The sequence below is a fragment of the Embiotoca jacksoni genome, unplaced genomic scaffold (genome assembly GCF_022577435.1).
Source record: "Embiotoca jacksoni isolate LCO1_2020_lvr unplaced genomic scaffold, fEmbJac1.0.p SCAF_3, whole genome shotgun sequence".
Lineage (NCBI taxonomy): Eukaryota > Metazoa > Chordata > Actinopteri > Embiotocidae > Embiotoca > Embiotoca jacksoni.
In genome coordinates, this window is record NW_027185381.1 from 8,745,060 (window position 1) to 8,765,101 (window position 20,042).

The following is a 20,042-nucleotide window of genomic DNA, read 5'->3' on the forward strand; positions in this document are numbered from 1 at the left end:
TGACACAATTAGACGGATTCTTTGACAGCTTATCACTGGAGTAACACAGTGCAGAGTTGTAACATTGCAGCGTGGGAGAAAGTCTGCCACTGTACTGCATCCTATGTGTCTAGACCAGCGTTTGCTGTATTTTTATGTGGCTGCACCCACTGTGTAGCCGTCCCCCGCCAGCCACCATATTGAATTGATTTGAGCCTTGGCCATGATGATAGAGCAAAGGGAGCTGAATACTAAGGCTGATGAGACAATGGCTCTGTGTGCATCCTGTCTCTGGGGTTGCATCTCTAAAGGCCATCCTCCATCCTTCATCTCCTCCTGCCTCACCGAAAACATTGCAAAAAGCTTTGACGTCCACCCGGGGAGTGTTTTTTCCATGCAATAAAAAACTAATGAAATGCTTTTTAGATTCAGTCTGAAACATATGAGTCAGAATTCAATAATATGCTGTCATTTTATCTAAAGTTGCCAGGAATTTGAAAAGAATAATACTCACGGCAGTGCTTTTCTAAGCTGTCGTATGATGTCATAGCTGTATAAATGGAATAGTGTTATTGATTGGATGTAAGTGGATAGGATTGAAGGCTCTGTGAGGGCAGGTCCCTTAAATTTATCGCTAAGCAGTTTTCATTTGCTGAAATAAAGGAAAGCTGAACATGGTTCGAAATAGTTTGAGCCGCATTAATATTTGCCACGGTGATTATAAAATGCATCGTTCAGTTTAAAATCTAGGGCATGAAAATGAAATAATTTTTCTGTAGTATTCATTTTAGGTTTTCTGCACATGGAGGCAAACAATTTCAATATAATTACTGACAAATATAACTTTAATACCAGCAGTTATGAGGCCTCACTCACTCTGTTAAAGACATGGCAAGAGCGCCATCTAATGGATGTTCATTCAATTTAGTTTTTTTTTTTTTTTCGTATATGTGTGCACCTTATTTACCCAATTTTCTTTCTGTTTCTCAAAATTGTAACTGGCTGGGTATTTCTTCCTACACTTAAGGCAGCACCTAATTACTTTTTTGATTAATTCTGATACTCTAATTATTCTGCAGACTATTTTATTTAAGTGAATAAAAAAATATCCCCCAAAAAGGCCAAATGACCCCCACCCTCCCACCTTCTAAAGATGTAATTTATTTTGTTGTAAGACAAGAAAAAGTCTTCTTATATTTGAGAACCTGCCAAAAAAAATATATATATATTTTGGTCATGTTTGCTTTGAAATCTCGATTGAGAGATTATCCAAAAAAGCTGCCAATTCATTTTTTAGAGTCTAATGAGAGGGTCTTATATATTGAAAAGTGTAGGGCAAATTAAATCAGAAATAATTATAATATATCTGACTAGTACAAAATTGATTAATTGATCGGGATCTATACTGTAGTAGGTATTTATTTAAATTTTTCAAAGTTTGACCTGGGCTGCTTTTTCGATACAAATCTAAAATTGTAGTGTGCTAATAACTGCTTTAAAGCTGCAAGGGGAAGTAACCATAATCTGCACTTTCTCTGCAGCAGGTGGCAGCAGAGGTCTGTCTGCTGTTAAACCTCCACACTGACCCACTTGCACGTTGTACTTCAGTGGGTCATCAAATTAACCAGTATCAAAAGTGCAAGCTGGTTCCAAAATACCTGAAGCATAATTCATATGAAAGTCCACATTTAGATGTGCCTGAGGACAAAGAGGTTGAAAATACAATGTCATGGTCTTGTGATTTAAAGGTTTGTTTTGCCTAATTTTAGCTAAAACGGAAGAAAGAATCTACAGTGTATGATGTAGTGTGAGTCAGTTTCAGAAGCAGACAGATCAGTGCAGTGTGTAGCACTTAGTCTTCCACTGAGCTGTAATTCTAAAGATGGGCTCCCTTTAATAACCATAAATTACTTAATCATGTTGTTGCTTCTCCATGGTTTGGTTTATTACAGCTAGGTTCATTTCAGGGGCAGACATGTTGCAAGTAAATGGGGCAGTTGTCATGATTTTATCTGGATGTGGAAAGCTTTCTGAGTCTCCCCTTAATTGGGAAACCAGCTGCTGTCCAGACAGAAAGTCTTGACCGTAGCCCATTACTGTGGACTGTTTCTGTCCATTCTCCTGAGTCGTGTTGCAACGAGCCATATCTTCTGACTCTAATGTTTCTCCATGTCCCCCTCGCATGGAGAAATCACTGACTGCCGTAGAGAAGCTGGGTGCACTGCAACTGGTATCTGTGTGGATGTGCGATGGAGTATTACTGAGATTTTTCTTTGGTTTTATATGTCATGTAGATTTGTTTCTCTCTCAACTACAACGAGCTCTACTGCAGTGGTGGAGTATAACTATTTAATCAAGCACAGTTAAGTACAGTACGATTACTATGCTGTACTTCCCATCCTATGGCATTGTATACTTCTAGCCCACTGTATTGCAGAAGAAAGTGTTGTACTTGTTACTCCACAACATTGATTTGATGGCTGCAGTTCATAGTTAATTTCCAAATTAAGATTTGACAGGTAAAACATATGACTAATTTGTAAAATATGATCCATTGTTACAGATTATGGTCTACATATTTGTTTTCATAGTCCATTTGTATATTTCTTTCTGGAGCTTTCTGTTCGTCCAGTTTTCTTGGGCTAGACTTAAAATTGTTATGGTTGAAATCCTCTAATATATCAACAGATCCAACAGATTTTGCTCAGGTGGCAACAATGAGAACTGAGCAAAGTCCATCCAGTGAAGAAAATGGTGGGATATGTCTGAAAGCTCCGGAGAAAGCTTGTAGGTTAAATGGGCCTTTAGGTTGGATTGTTTCATCAGACTGTTTCCTCAAGCATGAACTTACATGCTGAGGACATCAAGTAGTGAATACTATCATTAGCAACTACATCAAAATGTTGCTTACACATTAATAATCAGTCAGTATCAGAATCAGTATTTACAACAAATAACATAATATTTAACGGGGGTGGAAGAAGCATTCAGATCCTTTACTTAAGTAAAAGTACTAAGATAGCAGTGTCAGAATACATTACAAGTATATATTATTGTATATGACACCATTACATGAATAATAGTGAAGCATCAGTGTGTGTTACTGTTGTAGCTGCTGCAGGTGGACCTAATTTGAACTACTTTATACACAGTTATATATACAGGAACAGCAGATAAACCTGAGAGGTTCTCAGATGAATAGTGAAAAAACAAAAAAAAACATCAACTTGTGTATTTTTTCTCTAATCTTTGATTTTTGCTGAGAAATTGGATCATTTGAACATTGATTGGAATAAAACAATGCAAGCAGTTTAGAGGGAAAAGTCACAATTTGGTGGAGCTGTTAACGCTCATAGAAATCTGAAATGCGACCCTGACTACAGACTTCATTTTTTAAGACTTCAGAAGGCTGGAAATCACAGGCGAAGTAGCATAGAATGGATATTCTCAATTAAAGTACCCCAAAACTGAATGTATACAGTGCTTGAGTCAATGTACCTAAGTTTCATTCCACCACTGCACCCAAACAACCACAGGCTGTTTTTGTGAACACGGAATTCTTTTACTTTTGATGCTTTGAATATTTTTCATGTTTTCCATTCTTTACTCGCTCACTCTAAGTAAAGCATCTCCATATTTCTTCCTCTGCTACCCAAATATGTATATACTGCTTTTAAACCAACATTCTGCTGCAATCACTGAAGAGCCAGTTGAGATTCTGTCTTTGCAGTACTTGTGTAGAAAGACATCATGCAGTATGTAAAAAACAACAAGAACGTTTTACTGAAGTACAGTTGGGAAAAATTAAAGCCTGATGTGCTTAACTTAGTTTAGTTTTTACAACTAAACTAACTAAAAAAAACAACTAAACAACACTTAATATAAAACTCACAACATTAAAGTGTCGCTCAGTGTCACATAACAAGACATTAGAAAAAGAATAGGTCACATTTCCAATGAATATCTCTCTGTTTTAAAATTTCTTCTGCTATTAAAGACAATCATTGGTCATCATTCTTTAAAGAAACCCTCACAGCCTCCTTGTCACCAATGATCCCCAAAAAATATGAAAATAAAATAGAACTTGGTTGAACACAGCTGCGGGTCATTTTGACCCAAGGACAACACGAGGGATAATCCTTCTGCCATTCCCCTGCATGTGCTGTACATGCCGAGTGTGTGTGGAGGCTGTGAGATTCCACTGGGCTCCCAGGATGCAAGCAGAACAGCCAGTATCTGCCTCCAGGCCTCAAGCCAGGCAGCACAACGGCACCCACATTGCAAAGATGTGCAATGGGGAGCTGGGACAGGGAATGGGGTGAGGAAACAAGAGAGCAGAAAGATGCAACTGACGAACGGGGTCGCACACTCAGCATCTGGCATGAACTGGGAAAACAGTCGCTTTATTAATGGGCAGTTTAGTGCAACAGTTTGACTGGAAACCCTCATTACTTGGCCTGGTTTCAGTGTGGGACGCAATGTCTTCTCCAGCTGCCATTTGACTCTCCTAAAAAAAAAGTACAGAATTTCCTCATGCACAATTAGCGGGACCATGAACTGGTCAACATCCCATAAATTATGCTATGCTACCAAGGCATCTGGAAATTTAAAGATAGGATTTTTTTGCTCAGATCTTATATTGATATTAATCTTTGGAAGGAAAATAAATACTTGTATAAATCCTCCCTGTGCTCAACTTAAATATGAGTTTTAAGCAGCTTTCAAGCAGGATTTTGTTCCCTCAGTTGTTTAGAGGCCAATCGATTCAATATGCAACATACAGAAGTGTGACGTAAAACTTTCAGTGTGCATATTGAGAATGGCCCTTTTAACTATTTTTCGGTGAGAGAGAAGATGTGCTGAAGTTTGTCTTGTGGGAATCTTTAATTAATAGCTAGTTAAACGTGTCCTTCAGCAGAGGCAGGTCTGTAAGGAGGTAGAGGTCACGGACTTCAAGTAAATTAAAAAGATTACATGTTGGAAGTCTTTCCCTCTTTTGAAAGATAATTACTCGTTCAATATCTTTGGTAAAACTACTCATGTGGAACAACTGGCTGGGGAATATATAGTCTTATGCAAAACACGTTTTTATGGACATAAAATAATCTTAAAAGACGGGATATATTGCACTCTGTCTATTAATAACATCAACATAATGAGGAGAGGATATATTCGTTTTACTTCAGTACATTATTTAACAGACAGTTACTTTTCAGATGAAGTGTTTACATACAAAACATTCAATCACAATGATGCATAGTCAGCGATCAGCAGTTAAAATTAACTTGATCTGAACCAGCTAATACATTATCACTTAGATGTTATTGCAATAATAATAATAATAATAATAATGATGTGATAAAATAAGACTCATGGGCATTCTGCAGTCGTTTTACTTTTTATACTTAGATATGTCTATTTTGCTTATAATACCTCTGTTCATAAGGAAGAACTTTCACTTGTAATGAAGTATTTTACAACGTATTAATGGAGTACCCGACGTGACTGTTCATTTTACTACTTTTATGCAAATGAACTGAATCCTTTTTCTCACATACAGTACTCACTTGTTTGTCCATATGTAAACTTACTCAAATCTGGAGTCAGATTCCTTCCCCACAACTTGGTCAATTAAATTAATTCTGATTCTGATTAACTGCTTGTCACTAAGCAAGATCTTCTACGACTTTCTCTACAACAATGTTTACATTCTGCAGCCCTGTGCACCCTTGCATGTACTTATGTATCTGTATGTATGTATTATTATTTTCTTTTGTTTTTAATGTAAAACACGTCTTCCTTTGAAGAAAATGATCCCTAAGCTTCCTAGTCTAATTCTGACTTGTTCACAGTGCTTCTTGTAAGTATATCATTCATTTACATGTAGTACATCACTACCATTTCATTATAGATAGCTTTGTTTATGCTTTGGAGCCAGTGTGTGATCAGAGCTTTCTGCCCTGAAAGCTGCATGGAGCTGAATTAAACAGCACTGAATTGACTGGGAAGGAAACTTGGATGACCTGAGGAGGGTCATGTGAGGATAGTGTCATAGGCATACACATTTGTTTTTGACCAACCTCTATTCATTCAGTTCAGCATCATTGCATTTCGTTATAAACCCCATAATCTATCCCATTATCTCTGTCTGTAAAATATCTGTATTCTGTAGTGTTGGCTTTTGCGGTGCACGTTTAAGTTTAAGAAGCTTTTCCGGTCCGTCTTGCTCTCGCAATGGTTAGGGGGCGTCCTCCGCAAGGGAAACTGCTGCACTCTTTCCATTCGCTGAAACTATAGGTGTGTCGGGGGGGGGGGGGGGGGGGGACAGAGAGAGAGGGGGGGGGGGGTGTGCTTTCTCTCGGCCAGCTGTCAGTCATGAGGTCACTTCCTGCGGGTGGGAGCACTACGGCTCTGCTTTGTATGGACGTGGTGGGGGATTTTTTTTTTTGACAGCGGCAGCGCTGTGGGGAAACAAACAAGCGCGGTGTGGCGTTGGGGACTATTTCATCTCTCCTCGCTCCTCTCTCGCTCTTGCACCGACCGCTTCTCCCAGCCCAGCGAGATCTCCGAGGATATGGCGGCTTCGGATCGCGCTGTCTACTGTAAGTAAGGTAGATGTCTTCATTTGGCCTTTTATCCAAGAAGTGCACCCTCTTGCAGCAGCTGAGCCTGTACGTGTGAGGGAATGCACAGTACACAGACATATTTGCAGCCTCCAAACAGTCCTCCAGTTTTACAGTTTTGTCATGCGCAGGTTTATTGTCTGCAAGCATCTGGGGCACATTATTCTTTTCTTGCAGGTTTATAGAAGTATTGTTATTGTATGGTGGGTGGCTAATCTATTTTCAGTCTGCACGCCTGCGCAGTCAGATTGGCGCTTGCCCATCAATATCATCTCCCTTTGATGTAAGCTATTCATCAGAGCCATGCACTCAAAACAAAGGCTATTTACTGCCTTGTTTGTGAACCTTATTACTCTAATAGTAACTGTGAAGGAGCTGTGGTTAAATATTAGTGCTGTTCATCGTGAATTCAGCATGTTTAATGCACCTGTGGCAGTGAGAAAGGTGATAAAAGGTCAATGCAGTGTGATCAATTAAGCACAGTAAGCGTCAAAAATATGCATGTGCTGTTTCAGTCAGGTGCACAGGGGACATGGTGCTCTGGTGGCCAGAAACAGCTGCACAGCACCTGCACATGACCTTTTGAATGTAGAGATTGTTTCCAAAGTGCTTCAAATAGCTTCATGTTAGAGGTGGAGTTTGCGATTCTTAATAGAAATCCTATATTTCTTGATTTTTTTCGTGTATTTTTGGGAATTGTTCCACTTATTACATGGCAGGAAGTGAGAGGAGGCAGAAATGGGGGTGATGACATGCAAAAGGGTCCCCGCCGGACTTGAACCAGCAGAGGCCCAAATCCTTTTCTATAAAGTGCTGAAGTGATGGAGGGATGAATAGGTGAAGCAGTAGTTAATAAGTAGGTGCAGGTGCTGTGTAACTCCTGAAGTACCCGAGGCAGTTCTCTCTCCGGTGACTCCTTCTCTCCTTGTGTGTGAGCATGCAAAACTTTCAGAGAACCACGAGACAAATTCAAAGCAAACATAAGTGTGTTTTATATAGCTTGGCCACAGTGTTATATTTTAGTTTTTGTGTTGCATTCTGCAGCTCAACTAATGATTTGGTTTCAGATGAAAAAGCTCACCATCTTGCTGTGTTTACTTCTTAATAACACTACTAATCTGTGAAAATCAAATTTGACCAAAGTCCTGCAGTCCTTCTCCCCGAGAAAATGAAAGCAGCTCCTATGTCTTATTTGTTTACTCTAACTGTCCACCGCTAGTTGTTATAGACTGAAATACCTTTAGTTGGAATACATATGTTTCCAGAGTTAAAGCATATATGGCCCTTTTTAGCTGTTTATTCTTGTCCACAAACCAAAAATCAACCTCATACTTTGCTTGAATTATGTTTTATTTTTGTGTTGTTGCATTACTTTGTAAGAAGGCATTAGGTCTGACATACCACAGTGACTCCGTACTGATGTGTGATGGCTGAAGGTTTGTTTATGTTTTAAATGCACACATTTTGATGAGAGTTCATTTTTTAGATACAATTAAAATTGGAAAATTATGTGAAGTTCCAGCTCTTGACAGTGAGACTCTGAAGATGATCTGAAGACTGATGCTCCATTCTTTGGTCCACTTCTATTTGCATTGAGAAATAACTCAGTCCTCTGTGCGCCAGGATTCTACATAAGTCCCTCTCTATTTGCTAACTCTTAAAGCCTGTTTCTCTACATTGCTGTGACATTCACCTTGGGATCAAAGGTCTTCACTCGCAATTTTTACACAGCAAATTTTTCTGGTGAGCAGGTTTAAAATCTATTTACAATTGCCAAAGAAGAATAAATCATGTCATGGGCTAAAGCATTTTTCAAAAGATAATATTGAAATGTGCAAACCAAACCCTGATCAAATAGTAAATGCAAATACCTTTTTAATTTATGGGTAGATACCAAGTGGGTGGTGTTATTGCATCAGAGCCAGTATTTAAAAAAAAAAAAAATGTAGCTTTAAAACCCTTTCCTGTAGTTAAGTTCTGCCTTTGTTTTACACTGGCGTGTAGATTTTGTGTCCCTCAGATTTGCTGCTGCTGCTTGTAATTCATCTTCACTATCATAATGAAATGGACAGGATGTGTTTGCCTTATCTCTAATGCACAGTGAATGAAAAACATATAGAAGCAAACTGGCTGAACTGTGCCCCTGCTCAGACAACCATTTGTGCTTCTGCCTTGGGGAACCTGTCCTGCCATTTTTTAAAATTTTTTTTTCTGTTGTTAGTTTCTGTCCAGCAGAGCTGCCACGCTCTTGACAGTTTTATCTCCAGGAACCTGAGACCTGTAATCGGCGTGGAGAGATGGAGACAAGAACACAGACAGACAGAGGCAGAGTTTTTTTCAACTCAGCTCCTCAAACAGGACTTTCAGGTTCTCTTCCAGGCTGAACAGTATCAAGAGTTTATCAACTGTCTCTGTTGCAGCTGGCCTGTAAAGAGATGTATTGTAGGTATGTTTAGCAGCAACATTGTTCCAGTGACCTACTTTTCAAGTCCCTGCATCACAGAGGGTGGAACAGCAGTGCAAGTTGCTGTCTTAAATCCTAACAGCAGGATTTGTTTAGTTTGCAATACAATTTGATTCAAGACACACTTGAACTGTAAGGACAGGTGTTTCCAGAAGCTTCTCAAACCTCTTCTCACCTGGAAGAGCGATCACAAGCTTCTAGTTAAAGGTGTATTACATGAAGGATGTTCTGGGGCACTCTGGAAATAGACAGAAATGGACACACACAAAGAGTGAAACCTCTGTCAACAGAGTGAACCAAGGAATTCTGACCTTCTGTATCACTGATTGTTGCCACTGAATTGGATCTACGGGGCTGCTTCAAAGGCTTTGGTAAAAACCTTGATCTTGCCTCAACAATGCCATAAAATCAAACACATATGTATTCACTACTTTATTATAGAGGTAAGGTAATCTATTGGTTACCTTACAGCTATCAAGATGGAGAATAACATGATTGTGACTGTGATAACTTTCCAAAGTTGTAAAATCCTTCCTCACATTATAGACACACGGCTAGTGTTTAAGTGTCTGATAAGCCCTTACACTCATGGTTGTGTGATATAAACTGGACTTTCTGGGTCAGATTTCACTTTCCTGTCGATATCTGTACGAACACATTCACTCCAATGCAGCGTTTTTCACTCATTGCCTATTTTCAGTCTAAATGAGGTCTTAGCACAACACACTCTGGCTGCTTGTGGTCACTTCTAAGGTGTGTTTGTTTTGCAACCTGTGTCCTTTACCACCCAGTTTTGCCCTTCATCTGAGCCCGGTCTATTCCCGCTGAGCCTTCCTTATGGTAAAGTCCTTCAGGGTTGAATAGGATTGGGGGCCTACAGCCAGACTTACAGTAAGCAGCTCTGGACAGGAGATTGTCTGCGCTAATGATCGGGGAGGGATGCTATATGTAAGCTGAATTTGTATGTTAAACCAAGAGGGTTCTTGACTGGAGGATTTGACTGGTTTCCCGAGCAAATGTCTTTCTGCTTACAATATGTGAGCGTCACATCTTTTCAACATCCTGTTTGTGGAAGACAAGCTCATTGTTGGAAGATTTGCTCTTTCTGCCTTTCAGCGGGGTCTGATCATTGTCCACGTGAGATGAAGGCATGTAGAAATCCTCATCAATGATCTATCCCATGCCTTATCTACTCTCATGTTGTAATTATATTCCTCACAAAGCCTGCTCTCTTTTATCTTCACTCATCAGCTCCGACAGAAACTTCAGTTTTGACCTCTTTTTACTTTGATTTTGTAGTAAAAAAAAAAAAAAAGAAAAAAAAAAGAATGTGTTCATCTGATGTCAGCTTTGCATGTTTTAGTGTATTTCAAGTCTCTGACACTTGTATGGAAATTGAATTGCGCTCATGGGGTCATGACAGATGACCAACGTTTGAGGCAGGTAGGGGAAAGATTGTTTTGGATCAAAGTTGCTATTTCTGTCAGGGTGAGTTAAATGAATTATTTTGACCCTTTGGAGCTTAATTAGAAACAAATAACCATCTTACTGCATGTCAGCCGTGTGGCTTACATGCTTACAAGTGTTGTTTATATTTCATTCAGTAGGAATTTGTCCTTTGACTCCAAACATCTCTTTAAGGATTCATTATTAACAGCTCATATGTACTTGCTGCATTCATGAGGCCAAAAGAACATCTTGGTCTTTTGTCGTGCACTGATCCTACTACAGTAGCAAATTGGTGTTGTTCTGTCACCGGGCCCGTGTGTTGCATGCCTCCCCACAAACACGTAGGCTGGTTTTGGCAGCCAGAAAGGGGGGGAACTCAGGACTCCAGTGTCATGCTGGAAAATGAAATAAGATCCACACAGCTGTCTGAGAGGAGAGAAGTGCTCCCAGTTTCACATTTTCCTCATCTCTGTGATTACTACTCTATTATTTTCCAGAAAGGCAAAAACTCTCTTAAAAGAGAATTCCAGTTTATTTCAACCTGCAGTATTTGCCATTAATGTGACTTTTGTGGCTCCAAGTGTCATGCTAACTTTGCTCCAGTATGTGCACATAAATACACTGTGACATTCAAACTGAAATGACCTTATATTGCCCTTATAACGGGTCTGCAGGGTTATCTGCTATTCTGAGTGTCCTTGTAAGACATTGTGAGCACAGTGAAAGTCAGCATCGCACATGTAGACAAACTACTGTGTGCCGATGAATAAAGTGTACCTGTAATCATGTCACCTGGTTAGTATTCCCTAAATGGAATTTCCAAATGGCCTTTTCAGTTGGCCAACAGGGATGACCTTCCATCAGACTGAAAACAAAAGTATTAAATGATGTATGTTAAAATCAGTTTTTTTTTGTTTTTGTTTTTTTTTTATAGAAAACTGCAGGGAGCTCATGTTCTCCTTTAACGGTACTGTGTGGATTTCGGGAAGTCTGACAGCCCTATGGAGAAGTTTTTCTAAGTGGATCCCTGTTTTGTCTCATGCGCATGCACACTCAGATCAGTGATGTCACGCTACTCCACTGATGGTAATGCATCAAGAAGGGCAGCAATGCACCTGTAAAGACAGGGAGGAAGAAAACAGCTTGCCAATACAAATAGATGGAAACAACGCAGGATTCTAGTTTTGTAAGTGTTTAATGAGGGAGAAACCACTTTTTAATCCCGTTTGTTATACCTTGAGCATATACACAACGCTTTTCGGTTGCTAATACTGTGATGTAAATAAAACTTTTGTTTGTTTACCAGAAAAGCCCACAGGGTACCTTTAAAACAATTTTGGAAAATTCTTCAGCGAACTTTGGTCATGGCCTATTCTAGTGTAGAAGCAACTTGTGATTATTTGCATTGTTGATTAATTCATAGATGTGTCAATAAATTTAAAAGAAGAGAAAAAAACACAAAAAGTTAAAACTGACAAACCAAATGATTTGAAGTGACCCAATAAAACCTGGATAGATGTTTTCGATTATTTATTGAGCGCTGCCGATGAGTTCTGTGGAAAATGCTGATATAGCAAGCTTTTAACAGTTTTGTACATAATAGTTCCGTTGTCATGCATAGTTACTGTATCTAAGCACATGAGTGTAAAAAAGCTCAGTGAAACTGAAAAATGTATCATGGTAAATGTTAGTTTTCTTATATGTTTGAGATTCACTTTGCAGATGATGTGCACTGTTTGCAAGGCAAACCCTGCATTTAGTGCACGTATTAACCTTTTTCAAAGTAATCTGCCAAAAGGGAAATATTTCTTTGGGCTCAGCTAAAAAGAAGTGTAGCAGTGACATCACAACTATTCATGGTTCAATAGGAAACCTATAGTGTGATGAGGAAACCTGAAGCCGGCATTGTACATGCAATCACAAAGGTCTTTTAGAGATAACAGTATTACAATACACAAAGTGCCAAATTAAAGCAGAATAACACCGCAAGGGTCAACTGACTAAATATCTGCCAAACATCTCACAAACTACACCAAAGGAGAAATCACCTATAACAAAGCCTTGGCAACACGGTAAGAGTGTGCAGTATCTCACAGTATCTCACCGGTGTTTCGTCAAGTTAGGCCCGCTACACCTCGGTACGACTCAACAGCCGTCAATGTGTCCCAGAACTACTCCCCTCAATACACACACCCATCAACCCTGCTCTACCTGTTTTACATCTAACCTAGTATGACTTGTGCCTACATACTTCTGCAACATTAACTTTGCTCAAAGTCACAAGATCATACCTGCCAGACATGACCACCATAACCTGTCTTCCTCCAACATCTTGTATCCAATGGATAAACTTTTGAAATGAAAGAATTTCTAACCTGTTGTGTGTATTTTTCTGTGAATATAACATATCAGATGCAAATGATCGTTTGAATCATCATTATTTCTATAAAACCTCGAACATGCCTGAAAAGGATCTTTCATGAGTGCTATAAATCCAGAACAACCTCATAGATCATAATCAAGTTAAGGTCACTCATACAGATAATACAGGTGACTTAATATAGCACCATGTGGTGTTGTCAGCCTGTTTTAATAGACACAATTACTGCTGGCTTGTTACCCCAGCCTGACATCTGTCCACTGATAAAAGCAGCTGGAATAGATCGCAGCCATTTCCTCACTCTGAAATTTATAGTTTGGATGCGCTGCAGGGAGGTTTTGTAATGATGGTTTGCTGGACCCTTGTGACTGATTTGGAAATGAGTACAGAAGTGGCAGCCAGGAGCCAGCACTTGGCACAGAACTGAGGTGGAGAGTGTTGTCAGCCATTAGCAATTATAACAGCTGGGAACAGTGGAGGTCGAGCCTGCCGTTGGTCCAGCTGTTGATACATTTAACACACACACAGCTGCTCCATTGATTCATTTCTCAGTGCTTCAGCATTCCTTTTAGTGTTTTCGAGGTTATTGAACGCTAGCATTGACGTAATACTTATGGTATAAACTGCTTAATGTATCATAAAGTGAACCTAAAAATACCTCCTCCCTTGTGAGAAACAAAACGTAGAGACAACAAGAGCTGGTTCAGTTGCAGATACTTTAAAAGTGTTATTTTTACAAACCGAACCTGAGCTAAAATATTAAAGATACTAAAACGTTAAGAGGACAGAGGCACTGTCAGATGACCTCAGCACACATCAATCTGCTTGAGTTGTATTTTTTGTCATTGTCTGTGTTGCCGCAACTGTTTTCCCCCAAACTGACAACCACAGGTAATGATTGCTTCCACTTCTAAATGTTATTCTTCATATGGAGGATGTCAGCATATGTCTTTCATGCACTTGTTTTGACGCCATGACACACACACATGCGTCCATGCAGGAACACTTTCCAGCACGTAACGGTGCGCCATAAACAGCCCGCGTGAAGGGTCAGGTCACATAGACCTTTGAGGTAACGTGAGACACTGTTACATTGCGTCTCCTGGCCGGTCAGATTGAATGGGCTCTTCTCTCTCTGTCGTTGAGCTCGTACGAACGCTTTTATTATGACACAGAACACGCTCTCAATGCAGAGGTCAAAGTCCACTGGGGTTAATGTAACTTAATGTTTTATTTCTCAACACAGTGCAGCAGTGGATGCTGAATATACTGACAGCCAAAGCTCATATTGAGTTACACTTGAAACAACAAATAGAAAAACCTGTTTATTTAGGAAATCAGGAGAAACATTTTCATGTATGTGGCAGTAAACACATCTGACCAAAATATTAAATAACGTACCACTAATTTTGCATAATTTAGCCCCGATACTACAGATTATATACAGTTTGGATATATTTTTGAACTTCAGTTTATGAGATCTGCTCTTAATCTCCAGTACCACACCACATTAATATACTGTTGTGTTGCCAAAAATTATAATGTAAAAAATGATAAGGTACCTAGTGATAGAATACTCAACTCAAGCAACAGTCAACAGTGTTATTGTTATGTGATGGATTTTGCCAGAGGTGAGTTATTGTACAGTCTTATTGCAGTCAATGAAACTTGCAAAGACACCAGTATGGAGCTTCACGTCTAAAAATAGCTGCCACAATTTGCTTTGTACTGTAGATTTAACTGTCAGTGACCTTGATGGTGACCAAATAACTGGATGATTTGTTGACTTTCATACGGATCATCTATCACAGACCACAGCTAAAGTCCAATGTCAATCTCTTCCACAGTCTGCACTTTGGTCAATCTCCATAACGATAAGAGGGCGCCACAGAGCATATCAGCCCCGATTGATAAGGGTTCACTCGAGTGTTTACACTGCAGGCACGGTCTGTGATGAGATCAAGCAGTGAACTCTTTAAACAAATGGATGGGCTGGCGGGTCGGCCCTATCAGCCCATGTTCCTTCTCTATGACCACCGTTGTGTCCCCCGCTGACCTTCTTTTTACAGCCAGCACTCGGGCCACAAGATGGATGATTAAATATTAACCTGCAGTCCATGCTCTCTCTCTCAAACACATATGTACACATGCACACACTGAATGATCATACAAACTAGTAGAAAGCTGGATGTCACACTGTCAGCCACCAAAGTTGCATGGAAGACTTCAAGGTTTTGGATCAGGAAGGTAGGGTAACAGGGTTTTGTTATCATTGGATTTGAATATTCTACAACCTTTAATTAATGACTATATATTGGTAGCAATGCTGATTTTTCTCAAATGCAAGGGAAACAAAAGTATGTGAGCAATTTATTTTTCTTCCATTGTCTTTTCGTCACCTAGCTACGTTCTCCTGAACTTGGCGGTACCACAGTGTTGTTCGTAATGTTTGTCTTTCCACTCCTTGGTTAGACAAGCCCATACACACCTTTCATGTCTGGGCCTGCTCCCAACTTTATCCGTGATTTATTGTCATCACACTCTTTGTTAATTGTCCTCCTTCTTATTGGATTTGGAAAGCTTTGAGCTTCAGATGTCTTCGGTGTCTCAGAGACAATAGTTGGTCACTGAGGCTGCATGACTGTACCAGAAAAACCTATGTGTGTGTGTGTACAGTATACTGTATATGTCACAGGACCAGATAACATGAGTTCCTTGAGTGATGGATGTAACTACTGAGGCTTTAAACTCAACAGTGCAGGTGATTTGTAGTTCATTTTGTTGAAGATCTCAGTTGGCTTTAACTAGCCTCATGCTGTTTTATGTCCTGTGCAGGAAGCTGTCTGCAGGCCTGGGCCACGTTCAGAGCATGTTTATCTGCTTCAGCCTGAGCTCATACAGGCTGCTTCACGGCCTGTTTGTTTGACGTGGGTCTTGACTGCATTGGGTGAGCGTAATGTGGGGGCTGGGTGACCACGCTGAAATCCATCGGACTGTATGGATTATTTACATTACACTCGCACATCCAGCCATGTGATCACCAGTAGAGAGTACTAATAAACATTTAACCTATTTTTGCAACAAACCTTAATGGGATTTATTGATTTTAATCTGAGCTTGAATCTCAGTGATATTAAGTTGTTGTCATCCTCACATGCATGCTGCCCGCCCTCCGCTGCTGATTTTAAAGCGTGACTTGTGTGTTGGCATTGCCATGGCATTGTCATGGCAACCCTGGTGGTTGGCAGTCTTTTTTTTTTTTTTTTCCAGTATAACACCCCTAGTCCTCTTTTGGGCCCTAACTCCATCCCTGGTGCACACAAACACGAATGACCTTGCTCATCTTCCACTCTGCATGCACGGTGCCCTCAGCAGGCTTGGTTGAGCGCACACAAGAGAGGTCTTGACCTATGTGACAAAGGCTTGCTGTTACCATAGGAACGGCTGTTTTCTTTTCTCCCTGCCTCACTTGCTCACTCTGTCTCATTGCCTATAACGACCCTGTAATGTAGCTTAACTGACATTCCTCTCCACCCCCCCCCCCCCACCCCGTCTCTCTCTGTCTTTCTCTGTCTCAATCCTCTACGGCTCTGCAGTCTGCAGATAATCGGCTGTGTGTTTACAGTCTCATGTATGTTGTTGGCAACACGAGGGTAGCTTGGAGCATCACTTCATAGCTGCTGGTCGGGAGGTCGTGAGTTCAGCCAAGGACTTGTGTTGTGTATGTTATTTAAATACAAAGTCATGCATGCACTCTGTGTTGACACAAAACCTTATCATTTAGTCCACTTTAGATTGATCCATATCTAGACTGGTTAAGAAGTTTTAACGGACCTTTACAGCCACAAATTCCTTCCATCTTACCATTGCAATACATGTGCAGGTTAATGGAGTTTTATGTAAACAGAGAGTATACACATTAGTCAAACTGTAGCAAGAAGCTTCTTTATTTTCCCCTGGAAGCATTATTATAATGAGATAGTGCTGAGAGAAGCGAGTGTACGAAACAGGATGTCCTCTAAAGGAAGACCTGCAGGTCAGGAGCTAGAGGCTGAATGCTAAAGAGGTTTACTTTGTGCTAGCAGAGCTAACACTGCCTCCATTCAGAATTACAAGTATATTGTAGCTCAGTAAAGCTGCCTGCTGACATGTCAGGCCTCTTTTCATTTAGTCTTTTTACAAAGTGGGTACCTACAGCGTCTTTACTGTCAGAAACGGTTTAGTCTGTCTGGAATTTGATTGCTGATGATAACATTTATTTCATTGCGTTGCGATTTTTGTCTCAGGGTCTTGATCTTGTGTTAAACCTGAAAAATTACATAGCAGTTTCACTTAATGGTCTCACTAAAAACACTGCTCTTTCTAAATGCTGTCATGATGACATCTCAACCTTTTCTGTGATTTTTGCCGATATTTTGCCTCCTTTAAGAATGTGTTTGTACAGGTCTTATGTTGTGCTTCATAGGATATTTATTGGTACCATGTCTTTAGTGATGTAAGTGGTGACAGCATTTGTTATGTCTTACCATCTGTTGCTTTTCTTGTTGTCAGGTACTTTTTAGCAGAATGATTTTGCTCAGGTTTGCTGATTGTTTTTTTTGTGCCAAATTCACCTGGTATGGTACGGTATGGTACGATGTGGACAGCTGGACCCTGAAGGTTTTCATATACTTCATATTCTGTGTGGTGCTTCATTTGCAGATAGTGAAAAGAGTTAGTTGTCTTAAATAGCAACCGATTACCAACAATTTGCAAATTGCCATTTCAAACCCAAATTACCTCTTGGTCAGTGAAGATGATCCATATCTCACAATTAAACCCAACAGCGTAGATTGAAAGTCTGGTGTTGTCTGTATTTTGTCTCCTGGTGCTGTTTCTTCACTCATTTTTAACTTCAGTCATGCCTTATTAGGCAGCTACACTAGCTTAACTTTGGGTTGACTTTGTATGTCTATAATAGCACATTGCATGCACTCTCAATACTCATGTGCTCTAGTCTGGCCCACTATGCTACATGACACATGCATGGACTCTTGAAATGTGCTTTTGATTGGTTGAGGTATGGGTCCTTTAATGTCAGCTTGCGAGCTTAGTACAACAATTAAGATATGATCATGGACAATAAATATCACACTCCCTGAGCTGTTAAATTTACTTGCTGTGTAGTCGATCTCAACTTGTAGGGACCTTCTTGGGTTTCTTCCATTCTATTCCTACTAATCGAAAGGTCAAAATGCCATTAAAAGGGAGATTATTTTTAGTATTACTAACAGTAACATAACATGTCGAATCACTGTTACGTAATCTATTTTATTTCCATTTGCACACGAGGCAAAACGATGCAAATATGATCAGTAGCTGTTTCATACCATTCGTTTCGAGCAGAGAGGGCAAGAACTTTTCGAGCACTTTGAACTTTTGTCCCTCTCTCTGTCTCTTCTCAAATAACGTGCACTGCAACGTACAGAGAAAGTTGAGGTTAAACTTAAAGGTGATAATGTTTTGAGGTGTGGGGCATTTCCATGCGCACCTCATAACTCCTCCGAGTTCCCACTATGCAATTCAGCAAAATCTCATCTATCTACTGTACATGCCGGCCGGTCGTGTTTCCTGCCGCCAGACCCAGCTTTCCTATCGCAGCAGAGCCTTAGCACAGCCCCGTGTCCTACATTCATCCCTCCATATGTCTGTGCCTCTCTCTGTCCTCCGTCTTTCTCTTTCTGCAGCACTGAGGTTGTGCGGATAAGATTACTGTATTTGGAGTAAACAGCTAAGAGGAGTGGAGGGGCCTGTGTTGTGTCATAAGATACCCCATGTCCCTTCATTCCTTCATGGCCTGCTGACCCACGTGCATCACCTGTTGGTGTGCATAGCCAAACATTGCATCAGCCCTACTCATTAGGCCAACATGTATTAGCCAGTGCTCTAATGCATCATGTGCACTGAAAGATAATGGAGTATTACTCTGTGACGTTGATGCTGATAATAATTGTATCAGTTTCTCCTCTGTTAGTCTGTCACTAACAAGACTGAAATATCTCAACAACTATTGGGCGGCTTGCCATAAAATCTCGTATATACATTTATTGTACCCAGAGGATGGAGAACTTTGGTGATCCCCTGGTTTTTTGGGGGGGGATTTTATTTTGTGCCATCAGCAAGTCAAAATCTAGTTTGATCTCTGAGCATGTTCTTGATAGACTGGCAAAAAAGGACTTTCATGGCTGATGGATCAATTCACTTTTCCTTTTGTGCCACAATAAGGTTAACGTTTGTGGTTGTGATGACATGTCTCAGCAACTACTGGATGGATTGACATGACATTTTGTACTGACATTCATCTCCTCCTCAACATGAATTATGATAACTTTCGTAATCCACAGACAGTGCCATCATCAGGGAAATGTAATTAGCAATGCCCGCATGCTAACATGCTAAACTAAGATTATGAACACGGTGAACATTATATCTGTTGAACATCAGTATGCAAGCATTGTTATTGTGAGCATGTTGCATAATGCATGTTGATACAGTCTCATGTTAACACGGATGCAGACTTTTAGTCTCCAGAAGTTTAGACAGAAATGATCTTGTCCTCCTCTGTCTTCCTGTCTGTGTTTCCATATCACCTATTTGACCTCTCTCTCTCTCTCTCCCCCCCCCCCACACACACACACACACTCCCACCCTCCCTGTATTCCTGCATCTCCAGTCTGATGAGTGAGAGTGACGCCAGCCCGCTCCTCCACCACAATGGTCGACATGGAGAGCCACTACCATCCCCCTTCTCCCCTGGAGGACTCGGTGCTGGACAGGCCCCTGTGTGCTGATGATGATTTCCTGGGCGGCATGGAGGAGCTCCAGGACATCTCTCAGTCTATCGACGACGATGCCCTCAGCTCCTTTGATGTCCCCGAATACCAGTCGTCCAGCAATTGCTCTGAAGGTTCTACTGTCCTAGGTAAAAAAAAAAAAAACACGTCACATGTCTCTTTAGGGTATTAATAATCGAAGCAGATGACAATAGGTGTTTGCTTCCACACTCTCATTTCACAGTTACTAAGTTTGCCCAGCAGCTCAGTGTAATCCACCTGCCATTGCTGCTGTTGTCAGAGTAGGGATGCTCAGTTTAGCCCCTGATCTCTAA

General features: G+C 40.4%; 1 protein-coding gene across 1 annotated transcript in view; it reads left to right on the top strand.

Moving 5' to 3' along the window:
* Positions 1-6,384: 6,384 nt before the first annotated feature.
* pparab (peroxisome proliferator-activated receptor alpha b) overlaps positions 6,385-20,042 on the top strand; it is a 30,773-nt gene continuing 17,115 nt past the window's right edge. The window contains exons 1-2 of the mRNA XM_069162506.1: positions 6,385-6,581; positions 19,608-19,856. Coding sequence (XP_069018607.1) covers positions 19,649-19,856 — 208 coding nt within the window. The 5' untranslated portion in view covers positions 6,385-6,581; positions 19,608-19,648. The remainder of the gene's footprint in view (positions 6,582-19,607; positions 19,857-20,042) is intronic.